The sequence below is a fragment of the Biomphalaria glabrata genome, chromosome 5 (assembly GCF_947242115.1).
Source record: "Biomphalaria glabrata chromosome 5, xgBioGlab47.1, whole genome shotgun sequence".
In the NCBI taxonomy this organism is placed as follows: domain Eukaryota; kingdom Metazoa; phylum Mollusca; class Gastropoda; family Planorbidae; genus Biomphalaria; species Biomphalaria glabrata.
Window position 1 is genome coordinate 40,122,316 of NC_074715.1, and position 18,469 is coordinate 40,140,784.

Genomic DNA, 18,469 nt, shown 5'->3' on the forward strand with positions numbered 1-18,469 from the left:
AAAACCTAATGTGCTATTCTTACTGACTTAGACCCTCCCACGCCGTTCGGAGCATTTGACGTCAATCTGTTTCCATAAAAATCTGTCACTGGTAATGTCTGAGGCCTCTTCCCACCTACCATGAGGACCTCCATGAATGAGTGGCGTCAAGTTGTACTAGGATATCATTGCAACTCATCTTATGCGTAATTCATTTTGTCGAGAACATGTCCCGCAAACCTCATGCGTCGTTCTCTCACAATCTAAGGGGTCGACTCCCAGTTCGGCTTAGGATTTCCTTGAATTAGACCCGATCTCTATAACTGACTCCTAAAATCTGTCTTAGCCATCTTTGTTGAGCCACATTTAGTGTTTTTTCGATTTCGGTAGATGACTATTCACTGCAGTTTATTAATGGAGCCCTGCTACTGGTAAAATTGTGTAAGCTCTCTTGAATACGCTCTTGGAATTAAGTGACTGTAGTTTGCTTTAGATTTTATATCGAAAGTTTTATCGTCAAAATCTTCTGTTAGGGGTTTTCCCCCTCAAAATGCTCTGTAGGGGGATCTTAAACTCAAAACCATCTGAAGGGGTTTAAAACTTTAAAAAAAGCCATCTGTAGAAGAAGGGTTTAAACTCAAAACCCCCGATTGGCTTGGCTACGCTCAAATAATTTTAGTGTGTAATTTGCTTTTTTTTTATATTGAAGATGTATTTTTAGCACCAAACCCATCTGAATGGGAGTTTAAACTCAAAACCCCTTTCGGCAACGCTCATAGCATTTTGAGTGCATAATTTGCTTTTCCTTTTACACTGAAGATGTATTTTTTATCCTCAAACCCCCCTGGCGGGGGGTTTAAACTCAAAACCCCTTTGACTAAGCTCTTGGATTTTAGAGTGAGTAATTTTCTTTTATTTATATTCAAGAGGTACTTTTTAGCTTCAAACTCCACTGGAGTGGGGTTTAAACTCAAAACTGAGTCAAAACCCATTTAGCTACGCTCATAACATTTTGAGTGCTTAATTAGCTTTTTTTTATATTAAAGAGGGGGTTTATCGTAAATTTTAGAGGGGGTTTTAAAATCAAAATCTTCCTTAACTGTGCTCTTGGAACTAGGGGATTTTCGTTTGCTTTTTGTTTGTTTTGTTTTATAGAAGAGGGGGAGTTAACTGCAAAAAACTCAAAACCCTGGTAGGGGGTTTTAAACTCAAAACCCCTAGTAGGGGTTTTTAAACTCGAACCCCCTGGTAGGGGGTTTTAAACTCAAAACCCCTTTGGTTGTGCTGGGGCAAGTGATGGTTTAGTAATAAAATCTCACCTAAAATAAACAAAATCAAAGCAAAAAATCAGTCACTGGGGGGGGGGATTTCATTTCGGGGGGGGGGGGGGGGGGTTGAACCCCAAGAATCCCCCCCTGGCTACGCCCATGCTGGGATTCCATGCTAACATTTCATTTATTATAACAATGTTATCATTGTGCCGTAATCAACATTCTATGGGATACAAAATGTAAAACTTTAAATACAGCTGGAAAACGTTTCGATTTGTGTATTGTAACGTATAGTATTAGGAACAATAATTGTGTTCTTATTATGATCTAATTTCAATCAAACTTAATGCATCAAATGATACTACATTTCTAAATCTGCGACAGTTTTGTATGAGCTATGATAGGTAGTAGGTTTAATATTTTATTAATTATTTATTTTCTTCAGTCACAAGATAAACCATTTCTTCGTTTTTTAAAAATAACGGACATCTAGTAACCTGGTAAGAAGAAAAAAAATTAGTAATTGTACGTGCACTGACCATTAACGTTGAAATATTTTTATAATCTTTCTCACTGGTTGTAACAAAGGCAATCGGAACTTTGACTCCAAAATTCTCTGTATCCCACACCTGTTAAATAAAATGTAAACTATTTAAAAGTCATTGAAACATATTAACACATTTAGTACTGAACTATTCTCAGGAGTGTATTTGTTTCATCACTTCTCCAGACATATGTAAAAGTACGTATTCTTTTTACTTTTCCCAGACTATTCACTTTTCTTAACACCTTTGTGTGGGGCCATCCAACGCTTTCTAGACTATCGATGTAGACATTGACGGGTCTAAACGCAGTGGTAGATATATGTAATAGGGTGAATGCCCGTTTGTTACCTACCTGGTACTTGTGGAAATAGGAGGACTCCAGCACAAGATTCTTAAGGTCCAGTCCCTGCTTCAGTTTTGTGCACCCCCATAAGGAGACGCCCAGGTAACCAGCAAACACAAGGAGGATGACAAAACGAACTGGTTTGTACAGAATAAAGCTGCAGATCAAGAATAAGATTTGTAACATACATGGTTAATTAAGCTGTTAAATTAGCGACTCTATGGCAGGTCCAACTGGGGATAGTGAGGATCCTCTTTTCAACGGCGTAAACTGAAAAAAAAAGGAGGCGTGCAGACGGCGTTATTTATTCTTTTTACCGACCTATCTTCTTTAATTCGTAAAATTATATAGATTCCTCGACCCAATTTTTTAACATGATTTCTAATGGCTGCATGGTCGTGCGCTATGTAGTGTCGTTTCAGTGGTCCCGGATTCGAACCCTGCCCAGCACCCCTTCTGGTTGTCCTGCAGGAGGTTTAAACTAGGATGTAATGACCTTCACATCTGTAGGAACATCCGAAACGTGTAAGAAAATAAAACGAAATTTCCCACCATTTTAAAGCGTGGCATTATTTCTGTGTAGTAGAACCTCTTTCCATTGGCTCCGTTTGAGAAAAAGAATTCAATTACAGGCAACAGCACTTTGACGCAGACCTTTGTAGTACTTTGTACCGTGGTGGTTTTCTAACGATATAAATAAGCACAAGAGGTGGAACTAAATACATTTGACTAAATAAAGCTTTCATTTAGAAAAGTGATTCAAAACAAGAAAAACTTTAAAATAAAAAAACTTTTTAAAAACTTATACGAATTGCAAATATATCAATTAGTTTGGATCAGTCATGTAATTAAATTTGTAATAGATCTAGACCAACAACAATAAATCTGTGCAAATAATAATATTTTTACCAATTGTTTTTGTTTCAGTGCTATTTCATGCTTTTAGCCTTCTCACTACCCTAGGATCCTATCACTTGTCTTGACGTGGGGGTGGGGGGAGAATGAAACGAGAAAGAAAGATTATATAGTTATGTATTGTTTATTTCAATTTAGAGCCGAGACCTATAAAGGGGACTAATTTAGCTTATACCACCACTTCAGTCAAGCACTATTTCTTTCCCTTGTTCGAGATATTAAACAAAATAAATAATTACCAGTAGTTAATTAAAAAACTGATTGATTTTTTAAAATCGATTCTTGTGTTGTCAGGTAAAAGAAATAATTGTGCAAAATGTCTGTTTAATCCGAGATTGGTTGTAGGAGAAATAACGTTTCCAACTTTTTACCAGACAGACAGAGGGAGTTGATGTAAACTTTGTAATAAAAAAATAAAAAATGCATGCTTACTTTGTAAGAAAATACTTTGGTGCTTTCTCGCACAAGCTTTGGTCATCATTAGGACCGCTGGGCACTGCACCCCCAAACAAGCAAACATGGCAGCAACAGTGCCCCTCTCTGCTCAGCTCGGCCCTGGACTTGCCCACTTTCTTACACGTGATCGTGTGCCGACCAGAGTAGACCCGCCGGCCGTGGTAAGTGAGGCAGGCCGCGAAGAAGGTCGCATTGCAGACGTAACACAATAAGACGCCAACACCTTAAGGTAAGACATTGGGAGAATATATCTGAACGCTTTCACTGTACATCTGTGCTTAGAATACAACTAAAATATAAACATACCTGTTAAAGTGCACACAAAATAGCTAAAGAACATATGCGGAATAGTACAACCAAATATTTAACGGTTCCACGACAATTCGTTCACTGACATTTCGTTCACCGACAAATCGTTCACGACTTTTCGTTCACGCGACTATTCGTTCACCAGACATTTCGTTCACCAGACAATTCATTCACGCAACTATTCGCTCACGGACTATTCGCTCACAGACAACTTGTTCACCGACAACTTGTTCACCGACAGTTGGTTCACGACAAATCGTTCACGCGACAATATACAAAAACATAACCTAATAAAATACTCAGAAAGACACAAAGATAAAGGCACATTCCTTGTTCCATATGCTGGGACAAATTTGTACAAAAGCTCCTTCTTCCCTAGCGCTATTAGACCAAGGAATGGGTTGCCTGAGCTAGTCAGGAAAACCAATGACTTGGAGGAGCTTAGGTCATTGGTTAATATGCATGACTAAATGCATGACGCGTAGGATGTAATTAACTGTTGTTTTTTTTTTTTTTTTTTTTTTTTTTTTTGAAGTTATGTCTGTATTATATAAGATAAAATAAGATAATAGTGTTAGAGTATTAGAGATCTACATGGTTTGTGAAATATTACAATCAAAATATGAAGTAAAAACGTAGTATTTTTACAATGAAACATTCGTCTTTTATATGTGTGCAATTAACGTTTTTAATTTACACTCATCCATTTTTTCATTACTTTAATATTTGCTAACAGGCCAAACAGAAACATTAATTACGGCTGGCAGAATTATGCAGAACTGTTTGATTGTCTTAGACCTACAACAGCTTGGGGTTATGGCGTGGAGACGAAAGGCCCAGGAGAGATCTGAATGGAGTGATGTGTTGAAGAAGGCCAGAGCCCTCCATGAGCTGTAGCGCCACTGGGATGGATGGATGTTTGACTGTCTGATATATGGAAGGACCATCTACTTGTACTTTGTCCTTCTCTTTTCCTTCCATTTAAAATGTATTAATTCGCTAGTTGTTGGCCACTCGAGTAACACAATTTGAAACAATAAACTCACAATTACATAGATGCTTTTTATGCTATGAAGAGTAAAGTCACCTGTATAAATACAAAAGTTCTTCACACTCTTGAAGACACTCAAAGAGCCAACAACAAATGCCAGGAAATCAGTCACTGGAAGCAAATAGAGAGTACATGTCATTTCAATAGATATATTTGTTAAAATATCATTTAAAGGGAAATAACAAATGGACTAATGTGTTTATTTCCTGATATGATTACACAGCACTATACCACGTCATCAGCTACTTACATGATGTGATAGTGATGCCAACTCCAGCCTTTTTGAAAACTAGACCAATTCTCTCCTCGATGCTAATATCTTTTATTGCAGTGATTTCACTCCAGGTGCCCATTAAAAGAAACATATCGTCAACACCAATACCTAAAAAATACGTTGAACAATATTAATGGCAATGTCTTCGATTCCGAAGATTAAAGGCAAATGTAGTGTCTCACATGACCCCGATGCGACCTGCATATTTTTCCTCATCTCGTACAGACAAAGCTGTTGTCCGCCGGCGGTCTATTTAATTTTTCTTTTCGTTTTCTGTGCCTGTCTTCAATAATAATACACATAATAATGCATGTGTATTTGTTCATTCAGTGATTATTAATACATTATAGTACATAATCTAATTGAAAAAAAAAATTAATAAAACAAGGTTACAAAGAGAGTTTGTGTGGAAACACAAACTCAAAATCGGCCCCCGAAGTGGTCCACCCAGGCAGATTTCAATATTTTCAGAAAGAACATCAGAATGAAATTCTATCAAAGACAAATGACAGAGAAGAATGGAGAAAGAAGGTTGACAGATCTTGTGAGGTGCCCCCAGCGGTCCAGCAGACCAAATGATAGGTGAAAGTGAATGTGAAGTTGGATGTGAAACTGGCCTAACTGGTGTCTTATAATGAATTACGAATTTATCTAATTGTTTTGTTAAGGGTCAATCTCTTATTCCTCAAGAAAAAATATTTCCTTAATTTTTTTATTTTTTTTTTAAATTCTTGAGTTAAGTGCTCTATGGTTTGATAGCAGCACGGCAGTTCACGCGATAATATGAAAAACTAGTTATTAATTGTTGTTTTAAATTATGTCCAACTTATATGCATACTAAATAGATTTTTTCTCTTTAAAAAAAGTAAACATTTTTATGTGTAACTGTAGTAGTTAGTAGAACAGAACGTACATAACAATACAAATGTAAAAAAAAATTTTTTTTGACAAAAAATCTAAAACCGTTTGCATAAATTTGTTAGAACATGATACGTAGTCAGCCCACCTAATAAAAAGCCTTCCGTGTTTGTTACTATTAATAGGAAATAGTTGTAAAAGTGGTGTATTTTTATTTAAAAAAAAAACTGCTTGCATAAGTGATTTTAAAATCAGATTTTTCGCTTTCAGAAAAGAAAAAAGTAGCCGTTGCATCAGAACTTTGAATGGTCTAAAATACTATGATGTCCGATTTTCACTATCTTTCTACTTTATGAGATCTAAATAGGACGGACGGACAGACATTCCACACAAATCTAATAGCGTCTTTTCCCCCTTCGGGGGCCGCTAATAAAAACTGTAGGTTGGTATTCAAAATACATGTATGTCATTAGCACCTTGGTCACAAGAGATCATTTGTTATTTTTTACAAATATTCACGTTAGATTAGAGTAACACAATTACTAATACCTAGGTTTTAAGGCAGAAGACTAAAAAGCAAAGTGGCAACTTTGAATCACACTTTGCAGTATAAAGTACACAAAACTCAACCTAGTAAAATACACAAAGAGACGCAAAGATAAAAACACATTTCTTATTCCCCATGCTAGCACAAATTCTTAAAAGTTCTTCTTCGTTCCTAGTGCCATTAGAGTATGGTACGGGTTGCCTAAATCAGCCAGGAAAATAAATGATTTAGCAGAGTTTAACACGCATGACTAGCTCGACACATGGATACGCGTAGGACGTAATTATCTCCTCTTTTGATGCAACGTCAGTAATGTATAAGATAAGATAAAGATAGAAGCAAATCAATTTTAATTAAGTAGAATTTTCATAAATTAGTAGCATTAGAAATAATTAACATATTGTGAAATAGCGCTTTTAGTTTTTGAGATCTAAACATGAATGTCAGATGGACAGACAGATGAACAAACAGACAACCAAAAAACTACCGGCTTTCCCCCTTTCGAAGCCAACGGTATGCTATTTTTTTTTTACCTTTTACTTATCCTTTTGTTTTAGCTTTGTGCCCTGGTGATTGTTTTCTTTATTCCTAACGAAAAAAAAAAATTATACTAAGACCTTTGTGTACTATCTGGCAGTCAGGTCAAATGGCTCATTAAAAATAAAAGTACAGACCTACATTTTTTTTTGTCTCTCCTTGCTGTTTTATTTAAAGCCATTACCTGGTTGAAAAAAGAACTGGATTATTTAAATGTGAAACAGTTGCCGGTGTATTAAATAGAAGTGATTAATGCGACATCAAGCGTGGACCAGGTAAACGTATGTGTATATAAAAACTTGTCTTGGATTGCCCCAGATTTTTTGGATAGTTAATGTTATGTTTTTTTTTCCCTCAAATGCGACACTTCGGGATTCATTTAATCCTTATTTTAGAATAAACCTCGAGAAAAAAGATTACACAAGTCAACATTATGATCTTAAGCAGCCAGAACAGTGTCACGCGCTAGGGGACTGGGTTTGTTTCCAGATGAAGCGGGGAATTTCCATGATACACCAAACACGCGCATGACAAGAGGAGACCGTGGACCGAACTGGACACCTAATTACGTCAACTATCACTTGGGACAAGGGGAAGGGCCTGGAGTCGAGGAGGTAGATGGCACACTTAAGAGTTAACTTTAAAATAAAACAAGTTTGTTGGAAATAGGCCTGAGCTAAGTGATGTCTACGATGTGATGCTGTGTATGTGACATTACTGACTTGGGCTCTCATTGTACGTTGACCTCTGGAGGGGGAGCGACGTCCCGGCCTGACAAAAGGGGAAAAGAGTTGCATTTTCATTGTAATTATTATTCGACGTTAATTTGTTAACCAAGTAAAGTGACATTATTAGCAATGTTTAACAGATTGAAATATTCTAAAAGTCATTTTGTCTTCTAATAAGGACCTTTCATAATGTATTGTTATAACCCCACCATGCACACCACCATCCAAGATAGTGAAGAAGGTGCGCACTATTAGTGACTAGACTAGGAAGGATGTTGACATTAGAAGAGAGAGAACAATTTCCGCCCAAGTCTAGAGCCGAGATGAAAAGACTGTGCTAAAGACAGTTGTTATCATGGGCGTAGCAAGGATTTTGTTTCGGGGGGGGGAGGGGAGGTTGACCCCCCCCCCCCGCGAAAAAAAAATTATAAGTATTTATGTGTGTGTGTGTACATAATTTTTATTACATTCTGACCCTTCATTCTTTCGGAAGACGTTTATTGTGCCCTAGAATAGGTTCTTTCATGAGTTAGTGGGAAAATTGTAGATTCCCCAACATTGACAGCAAGAAGGTCTGGGAGAGCGCTAGGAGCTCCCCCAGCGCAGGGCGAAGCCCCGCCACCAAGCACTATTTCTGGTATTTAAAGCCAACAAAATGCCTATTCTGAGGTATCTACACTGCATTTTCCTGCTATTAAAAAGTTTTATTTCAAAAACCTAATGTGCTATTCTTACTGACTTAGATCCTCCCGCGCCGTTCGGAGCATTTGCTGTTAAGCTGTTTTCATAAAATTGTAGATTCCCCGCCATCAATAGCAAGGGGGTCTGGGGGAGCGCTAGGAGCCCAACCCCAACCCCCCCCCCTGGCTACGCCCATGGTTGTTATAATGTATTTGTGATGTCCTGTAAAAAAAACATCGTTGCCTCGTTGGGTTGCCTCCCTTAAGTTATTACAGTATAACGTTTTCGCGAGAGGCGTCTGTAACAATATAAACTCAGAACGTTTTGAAGAAGGCATTTCACAATATCTTCTATAACGTTACCTTTCTTGACTTTTTTGTTAGAGACTCTAACTTAGATTGGCAATTCTCCCGACTATTGTAACTCGACTGTTCCCACATAATACTATTGGCAAGTGCTAGCTCCTTCTTTATTAGACATAAATTTCTCTGCTATATTTTTTTTTTTACTTTTTTTACTCATTCTTTTTCATTACATTCCAAAAGCCTTTCGCACCTCATTGTGAAAACCTACAGCGCTGCCTAAGTCCTCAGCTAGCTAAGGTGGGTGCGAACAAAATTCTTCTTTTAAAGGAGAGGGGGGGGGGGATGGCTCCATCGGTAAAAGTTTGAGAAACACTGCCATACACCAATCAATAAGTAGAGCAGTTGTCACGAACCTATGTTCGGCCTATTGGCAGTGTGTACCGTTCGTGTGTGTGTGTAATTTGTTGGTGTCTTGTCTTATGTTTATTATTCCTTTGTCTCATCTCTTCTCTGCCTGTGGTCTCGTCTTGTCTCGGTGCTGGGCGAGTCTCTCCAACTGTCCACAAGTCTTGCCCATCAGCTTGGTATCTGCTTCCAAATCGCGGCACCATGTATTCCTGGGCCGTCCCCTGTTACTCTTTCTTTGGGGTTTCATGTGTCTTGTAATGTTCGATGCAGGCTTGCAAAGGGTGGGAACAATGTAACCCATCCATCTCCAGCGTCTCTAAAGGATATCTACTTCAATGTGTTACTGGTTTGTTCTTTGCCACAGTTCCTCATTCGAGCTCTTGTCTAGGTAAGTGGATCAAAATAATCTTCCTGAGGCAGGTAGGCTATTGATAAATACCTGAATTTTGTTTTTAATTCCTTAGTCTTAACAATATTTTATAGTAGCTAACATACGTAAACTTAAATTAATATATGTTACCGTCAAAGTGTGAAATGCAGGCATTCTATAGAAGGCCTAGGATTTCGAACTTTGCTGGCAATATATTGGCTACGTAGAATAGGTCTATTGGCGACGTAGAATAGGTCTATTGGCGACGTAGAATAGGTCTATTGGCGACGTAGAATAGGTCTATTGGCGACGTAGAATAGGTCTATTGGCGACGTAGAATAGGTCTATTGGCGATTTTCTGGTCAACTAAACAATGTCTAGAACTCGAACTTGAACTTAACTGTTGTCAACTAAAGGATAAAGAATTGGGCTCTAATTGTAACAATATCTCAATGCTTAGTAGGTTATGTTCGGGTCAAAGCTTCTTTATTTCTGCTAGTTAGTTGCCCATTTGTTTTACAAAAATTTTTAATTCGTAAAGGTAAAGTCTATCAGTTCCTCCATTTTGAAATTATTTTATGTAACGAACGGAATTGATGTTGCAGTGATACAAAGTGTAATAATAACCTAGATTAGCAACACTTCCTCTAGAGTGTTTTGTTCAGCTCGTCTGAACATGAACATGTCATTGGAAACGAAAGATTCACTATTCTTCTCTTGATATATGTTTCATAGTTAGGGTCAGAGGTTAGAAGTTAGTTTTATCACGTGCAACACCATCCTACGATCAATCAATATGGCATACTACTTAAGCGGCGACGGATGCCGACATTTTCATTTATTTTATATTAAACCATTTAAAATTATATCCTTTATTCCAATATTGTATTCCAAAAACATAATTTAATAATGTACTTTGTGATTACAAATCGTAAAGACAATAGTGTAAATGACGGTACCACATCTGAATTTTGGAGACCGTTTTAACAATCCTTGATGACATAAGTGGGCTCTATTTTTAAACAGTTGATTGGCAATCCACTATTACTACCAAGTATGGCAGGGGGTGGGGGGGGGCAGAGGTTGTTCATTTTTATTGTTTTAATTACGTTTGAATAAGAGGGATAATGCATACAGTTTTAAGTAAAATTATTATGTGGCTTTTTTTCTTTTGAGGTTTAGTACTCACACAACTAGAAAAAGCAAGAAGGAAATATTAATCTGTGACTCGCAAGAGTTAAAAAGCATTAAATTCTGAGCCTCACTAAAGTTTTTAAAGATGCATCATTAACAGTTTCCATAAAACTATGGCTCACCCAATGTTAAAAATGGCATGATGCCCACCATATTCACGAAGCGAACACCTGTCAGCGTCACCAAGCCAAACGCCCCCATGATGCCGACTGCAGCAGCTACGACCCCAGCGTTAGCCAGAAGTGCCCTGGTTGACACACAGTCTCCTCCTGGTCAACATACAAAAGTGAAATGAAGGCTTAACAAATTCAATGAAAATGTTCTGAAAGTGATTTGTAGTACTTTATTTACCATGTTTCTACCTGAACACATTAGTTGCTGTTTTTTTTTTAAGTTTTTGATATTTAATTACAAATGAGTATAAAACGATTATATTCAAACCATGTTTCCTTCATGACCAATCAAGCAATATTATGTAATCTTTTTGGTTCATTTAACTCTGCCAAGAGGCAACCTTCGGGAAACATCTCGACGACCTCAAGCCCGGGTAAGGAGGAGAATGGGTCCTGAGGCTGTTAAAAAAATTTAAAATGCTACAGAAAGCCAAAAAGACATTGGTCTTGGTGATTCTTCTCAAGAAGAGCTCATAACCAATGAAAAGCCAATGGCAATCGGGCATCTTGACACATTTACTGAGACCAAAGCTTAAACCAGAACATGGAAGAGATCAGTCGACCAAGAAACAAAGAAGGACATGGACCCAGCTGAAAGATTGCTCAGAACTGAGTCCAATGGCGAAGTACTGTTGCGACCTTATGCTCCACTCAGTCCACTGGGAGTCAAAAGGATTAACACAGCATTGACAACATTGTTTCATTTTATCTTTACAAAATAGTCTCTATGGCTTTGATATACAAACATTAACTAAGATGTCAGGATATCTTATTTTTAAACAAAATTCTTGGCGCATAAATTTAAATATTAAAGTTTATACATTTTCTACAAACCTTTTTTTAAAATTCTTTTGGCTTTAAAAAAAGTTAGTCAATAAAACGTGTGTTTGAGACAGAAATCCAATGGAACTGACCTGCACTAACCACCGAGGCGTAAGTGATCATCATTATGAAGGTCAATGAAAAGTAGAATATATCTCCTTTAGTTCCTCTATCCAGTTCCAAGCTCAAAGACTGCGATATTGCGTAGGCATACTGGGAATTAAATTATATTGACCATAAGGCTCTGGACTGCAAACATCTATAAAACAGATTTCTTCACCCATATTTAGAACCATTTAATCTCGAAATAAACAATTGTTCCTATCTGTAGATCTATATGATTAGACTCATCTACTAGAGTAAAAGGCTTTTTTAGGGATGAATAGAGCGAAGTCCAATGTGTCTTTGAAATAAATTGTAGTCCTACAGCTAGTTTATGATCTCAAACTTAAGTCAACAAAACCAAACGTACATGTTACAGAAGACAAGTGTTACACAACAAATAATAATGCAATGATAATCCACAACAAAGCTGATTACATCAACCGTAGAAAAATTCGCATTCTTCATCAAATCTGCGAACTCAAGTTCCCAGGCTAGAGACATCTTCTCAACTTCCTTTGTGTCTTGCCTGAGGGGAAAGGCCATCTTAACGGCTCCTGCTGCCTTCAGATACTCCTCGTTGTCGCTCATGACTACATCGCTGATGAACAGGTTCAAATCTATGCCTCCACCAATAGAGAACCAGAAGGGATAGTTCACTTCTCCTCGGCTCATCGACTCGCTTAAACAAGAAAAAGAATATGAAAAAAAATAAGTAGAAGCAACTATCGATTGAAACCAGAAACAATGAATACATAGAAGCACAGAAAGAAATAGAAGCAATAAATATGAACAATAAACAGAATGAAACGAGAATTAGCTAGAACCAAGAAACAGATAGAAAGAAGAAACCTGTAAAAAAAAAACAGAAAAAAGAAACATTGAATCAAGAAACAAAAAACAAGAAATAAAGCAGGAAATGGGTAGCAGCAAGAAAAAGAAACAAGAAGTAGATAGAATAAAAAAAAAGACAAGAAATTTTTTAAAAAAAGAATGGATAGCAGCAAGACATTGAAAATAAGGAATGGATGGCAGCAAGAAATTGAAAATAAAGAATGGATAGCAGCAAGAAATTGGAAATAAAGAATGGATAGCAGCAAGAAATTGAAAATAAGGAATGGATGGCAGCAAGAAATTGAAAATAAAGAATGGATAGCAGCAAGAAATTGGAAATAAAGAATGGATAGCAGCAAGAAATTGGAAATAAAGAATGGATAGCAGCAAGAAATTGGAAATAAAGAATGGATAGCAGCAAGAAATAGGAAATAAAGAACGGATAGCAGCAAGAAATTGGAAAAAAAGAATGGATAGCAGCAAGAAATTGGAAATAAAGAACGGATAGCAGCAAGAAATTGGAAAAAAAGAACGGATAGCAGCAAGAAATTGGAAATAAAGAATGGATAGCAGCAAGAAATATGAAATAAGGAATGGATAGCAGCAAGAAATTGGAAATAAATAATGGATGGCAGCAAGAAATAGGAAATAAGGAATGGATGGCAGCAAGAAATTGGAAATAAAGAATGGATAGCAGCAAGAAATTGGAAATAAAGAATGGATAGCAGCAAGAAATTGGAAAAAAAGAATGGATATCAGCAAGAAAATGGAAATAAAGAATGGATAGCAGCAAGAAATAGGAAATAAGGAATGGATAGCAGCAAGAAATTGGAAATAAAGAATGGTTAGCAGCAAGAAATTGGAAAAAAAAGAATGGATATCTGCAAGAAATTGGAAATAAAGAATGGATAGCAGCAAGAAATAGGAAATAAGGAATGGATGGCAGCAAGAAATTGGAAATAAAGAACGGATAGCAGCAAGAAATTGGAAAAAAAGAACAGATAGCAGCAAGAAATTGGAAATAAAGAATGGATAGCAGCAAGAAATATGAAATAAGGAATGGATAGCAGCAAGAAATTGGAAATAAAGAATGGATAGCAGCAAGAAATTGGAAAAAAAGAATGGATAGCAGCAAGAAATAGGAAATAAGGAACTGATAGCAGCAAGAAATTGGAAATAAATAATGGATGTCAGCAAGAAATTGGAAAAAAGGAACTGATAGCAGCAAGAAATATGAAATAAGGAATGGATGGCAGCAAGAAATTGGAAATAAAGAATGGATGGCAGCAAAAAATTGGAAATAAAGAATGGATAGCAGCAAGAAATAGGAAATAAAGAATGGATAGCAGCAAGAAATAGGAAATAAGGAATGGATGGCAGCAAGAAATATGAAATAAGGAATGGATGGCAGCAAGAAATATGAAATAAGGAATGGATAGCAGCAAGAAATATGAAATAAAGAATTGATGGCAGCAAGAAATTGGAAATAAAGAATGGATGGCAGCAAGAAATAGGAAATAAAGAATGGATAGCAGCAAGAAATTGGAAATAAAGAATGGATGGCAGCAAGAAATTGGAGATAAAGAATGGATGGCAGCAAGAAATTGGAGATAAAGAATGGATGGCAGCAAGAAATTGGAAATAAAGAATTGATGGCAGCAAGAAATTGGAAATAAAGAATGGATGGCAGCAAGAAATAGGAAATAAGGAATGGATAGCAGCAAGAAATAGGAAATAAAAAATGGATGGCAGCAAGAAATAGGAAATAAAGAATGGATAGCAGCAAGAAATATGAAATAAGGAATGGATAGCAGCAAGAAATTGGAAATAAAGAATTGATGGCAGCAAGAAATTGGAAATAAAGAATTGATGGCAGCAAGAAATTGGAAATAAAGAATGGATGGCAGCAAGAAATAGGAAATAAGGAATGGATAGCAGCAAGAAATATGAAATAAGGAATGGATAGCAGCAAGAAATTGGAAATAAAGAATGGATAGCAGCAAGAAATTGGAAAGAAGGAATGGATGGCAGCAAGAAATATGAAATAAGGAATGGATAGCAGCAAGAAATTGGAAATAAATAATGGATGGCAGCAAGAAATTGGAAAAAAAGAATGGATAGCAGCAAGAAATATGAAATAAAGAATGGATAGCAGCAAGAAATATGAAATAAAGAATGGATAGCAGCAAGAAATTGGAAATAAATAATGGATGGCAGCAAGAAATATGAAATAAAGAATGGATAGCAGCAAGAAATTGGAAAAAAAGAATGGATAGCAGCAAGAAATTGGAAATAAGGAATGGATGGCAGCAAGAAATATGAAATAAGGAATGGATAGCAGCAAGAAATTGGAAATAAATAATGGATGGCAGCAAGAAATAGGAAATAAGGAACTGGTAGCAGCAAGAAATTGGAAATAAAGAATGGATAGCAGCAAGAAATTGGAAAAAAAGAATGGATAGCAGCAAGAAATAGGAAATAAGGAATGGATTGCAGCATGAAATATGAAATAAGGAATGGATGGCAGCAAGAAATTGGAAATAAAGAATGGATAGCAGCAAGAAATTGGAAATAAGGAATGGATGGCAGCAAGAAATTGGAAATAAGGAATGGATGGCAGCAAGAAATATGAAATAAGGAATGGATAGCAGCAAGAAATTGGAAAAAAAGAATGGATAGCAGCAAGAAATTGGAAATAAGGAATGGATGGCAGCAAGAAATTGGAAATAAGGAATGGATGGCAGCAAGAAATTGGAGATAAAGAATGGATGGCAGCAAGAAATTGGAAATAAAGAATTGATGGCAGCAAGAAATTGGAAATAAAGAATGGATGGCAGCAAGAAATTGGAGATAAAGAATGGATGGCAGCAAGAAATTGGAGATAAAGAATGGATGGCAGCAAGAAATTGGAAATAAAGAATTGATGGCAGCAAGAAATTGGAAATAAAGAATGGATGGCAGCAAGAAATTGGAAATAAAGAATGGATAGCAGCAAGAAATTGGAAATAAAGAATGGATAGCAGCAAGAAATTGGAAAAAAAGAATGGATAGCAGCAAGAAATTGGAAAAAAAGAATGGATATCTGCAAGAAATTGGAAATAAAGAATGGATAGCAGCAAGAAATAGGAAATAAGGAATGGATAGCAGCAAGAAATTGGAAAAAAAGAATGGATAGCAGCAAGAAATAGGAAATAAGGAACTGATAGCATCAAGAAATAGGAAATAAAGAATGGATGGCAGCAAGAAATAGGAAATAAGGAACTGATAGCATCAAGAAATTGGAAAAAAAAATGGATAGCAGCAAGAAATAGGAAATAAGGAACTGATAGCATCAAGAAATAGGAAATAAAGAATGGATAGCAGCAAGAAATAGGAAATAAGGAACTGATAGCATCAAGAAATAGGAAATAAGGAACTGATAGCATCAAGAAATAGGAAATAAAGAATGGATAGCAGCAAGAAATAGGAAATAAGGAATGGATGGCAGCAAAAAAATTGGAAATAAAGAATGGATGGCAGCAAGAAATAGGAAATAAGGAACTGATAGCATCAAGAAATAGGAAATAAAGAATGGATGGCAGCAAGAAATTGGAAATAAAGAATGGATGGCAGCAAGAAATAGGAAATAAAGAATGGATGGCAGCAAGAAATAGGAAATAAGGAATGGATGGCAGCAAAAAATTGGAAATAAAGAATGGATGGCAGCAAGAAATAGGAAATAAGGAACTGATAGCATCAAGAAATTGGAAAACAAGAATGGATAGCAGCAAGAAATAGGAAATAAGGAACTGATAGCATCAAGAAATAGGAAATAAAGAATGGATGGCAGCAAGAAATAGGAAATAAAGAATGGATGGCAGCAAGAAATTGGAAATAAAGAATGGATGGCAGCAAGAAATAGGAAATAAAGAATGGATGGCAGAAAGAAATAGGAAATAAGGAATGGATGGCAGCAAGAAATAGGAAATAAAGAATGGATGGCAGCAAGAAATTGGAAATAAAGAATGGATGGCAGCAAGAAATTGGAAATAAAGAATGGATGGCAGCAAGAAATTGGAAATAAAGAATTGATGGCAGCAAGAAATAGGAAATAAAGAATGGATAGCAGCAAGAAATAGGAAATAAAGAATGGATGGCAGCAAAAAATTGGAAATAAAGAACTGATGGCAGCAAGAAATAGGAAATAAGGAACTGATAGCATCAAGAAATAGGAAATAAAGAATGGATGGCAGCAAGAAATTGGAAATAAAGAATGGATAGCAGCAAGAAATAGGAAATAAAGAATGGATGGCAGCAAGAAATTGGAAATAAAGAATGGATGGCAGCAAGAAATAGGAAATAAAGAATGGATAGCAGCAATAAATAGGAAATAAAGAATGGATGGCAGCAAGAAATAGGAAATAAAGAATGGATGGCAGCAAGAAATAGGAAATAAAGAATGGATGGCAGCAAGAAATAGGAAATAAAGAATGGATGGCAGCAAGAAATAGGAAATAAAGAATGGATGGCAGCAAGAAATTGGAAAGAAGAAACTGATAGCAGCAAGAAATAGGAAATAAAAAATGGATAGCAGCAAGAGATAGGAAATAAGGAACTGATAGCAGCAAGAAATAGGAAAGAAGGAACTGATAGCAGCAAGAAATAGGAAATAAAGAATGGATAGCAGCAAGAGATAGGAAATAAGGAACTGATAGCAGCAAGAAATAGGAAAGAAGGAACTGATAGCAGCAAGAAATAGGAAATAAGGAATGGATAGCAGCAAGAAATTGGAAATAAAGAATGGATGGCAGCAGGAAATTGGAAATAAGGAACTGATAGCAGCAAGAAATAGGAAATAAAGAATGGATAGCAGCAAGAAATTGGAAAAAAAAATGGATGGCAGCAAGAAATTGGAGATAAAGAATGGATGGCAGCAAGAAATTGGAGATAAAGAATGGATGGCAGCAAGAAATAGGAGATAAAGAATGAATGACAGCAAGAAATAGAAACAAAAAAAAGGAAACAACAAAAATAGATGCAAGAAGAATAAACAAAAATCAAAATTTATCACAGAATATCAAAAAAAACTAGGTACTACTTTGGAGAAAATAGTATATAAACGGTGAGTTTAAAAAATATCTATTCTGTTATTCTACTAATCCCTAATTGATATTGTATCAAAAGAATCTTACTTAAAGAAAGGATCAAAGAGAAAGTCCCCATCCACCACACAGTCTGTTCCACCAAATGTCTGGCTCCGAACACACACGTCTTCAAAAGTGATATTTTGACCATCGACTTGAACTCTCAGAGATAGAACGTTGTTTCTGAACGTCTACAAGATTAGAGGGGAAAAAACGATTATGAAAAAAAAATATTTTAATAAATGTCTAGTTCATGTTCAGTTCAAGAACATGTCTAAACTTTTCACGGGTAGGTCACATACAAATGTTACGAAAACAACGACACAATTATGCAACACAGTGACTCTCACGGGAATTTTTTTTTTGGATTCATTGATTATGTAATGAAGTGATCTTTCTGAAATTTGAATAAAATGTTGTCACGCAGCGCGAGTTGATGTGCTAAATGTCTTCTGGAGAGGAAAATGAAAAGTTGTCGCAATAAATAATTCAATTTTTTTTTATTATGACGAAATAGGGGAGTTAATTGGAAGAATTAAAACATTGGAATTGAGTCACACATTTCCAGATGGCTGATATTGAAGAGAATTCCACATTTTTTATTATAATTTTAATTCCCTCTACCCCCCCCCCCTCCACCGAGG

At 36.2% G+C, this 18,469-nt stretch overlaps 1 protein-coding gene across 2 annotated transcripts in view; it reads right to left on the minus strand.

The window, feature by feature from the left end:
* LOC106064991 (patched domain-containing protein 3-like) overlaps window positions 1-18,469 on the minus strand; it is a 37,886-nt gene that overhangs the window by 8,207 nt on the left and 11,210 nt on the right. For both annotated transcript variants that reach the window (XM_056030602.1, XM_056030601.1), the window contains exons 4-12: window positions 17,874-18,016; window positions 12,307-12,550; window positions 11,859-11,979; window positions 10,894-11,040; window positions 5,120-5,251; window positions 4,906-4,980; window positions 3,486-3,732; window positions 2,148-2,295; window positions 1,790-1,879 (exon numbers count right to left, since the gene is read on the minus strand). In XM_056030602.1, the coding sequence (XP_055886577.1) occupies window positions 1,790-1,879; window positions 2,148-2,295; window positions 3,486-3,732; window positions 4,906-4,980; window positions 5,120-5,251; window positions 10,894-11,040; window positions 11,859-11,979; window positions 12,307-12,550; window positions 17,874-18,016 (1,347 nt within the window). The remainder of the gene's footprint in view (window positions 1-1,789; window positions 1,880-2,147; window positions 2,296-3,485; window positions 3,733-4,905; window positions 4,981-5,119; window positions 5,252-10,893; window positions 11,041-11,858; window positions 11,980-12,306; window positions 12,551-17,873; window positions 18,017-18,469) is intronic.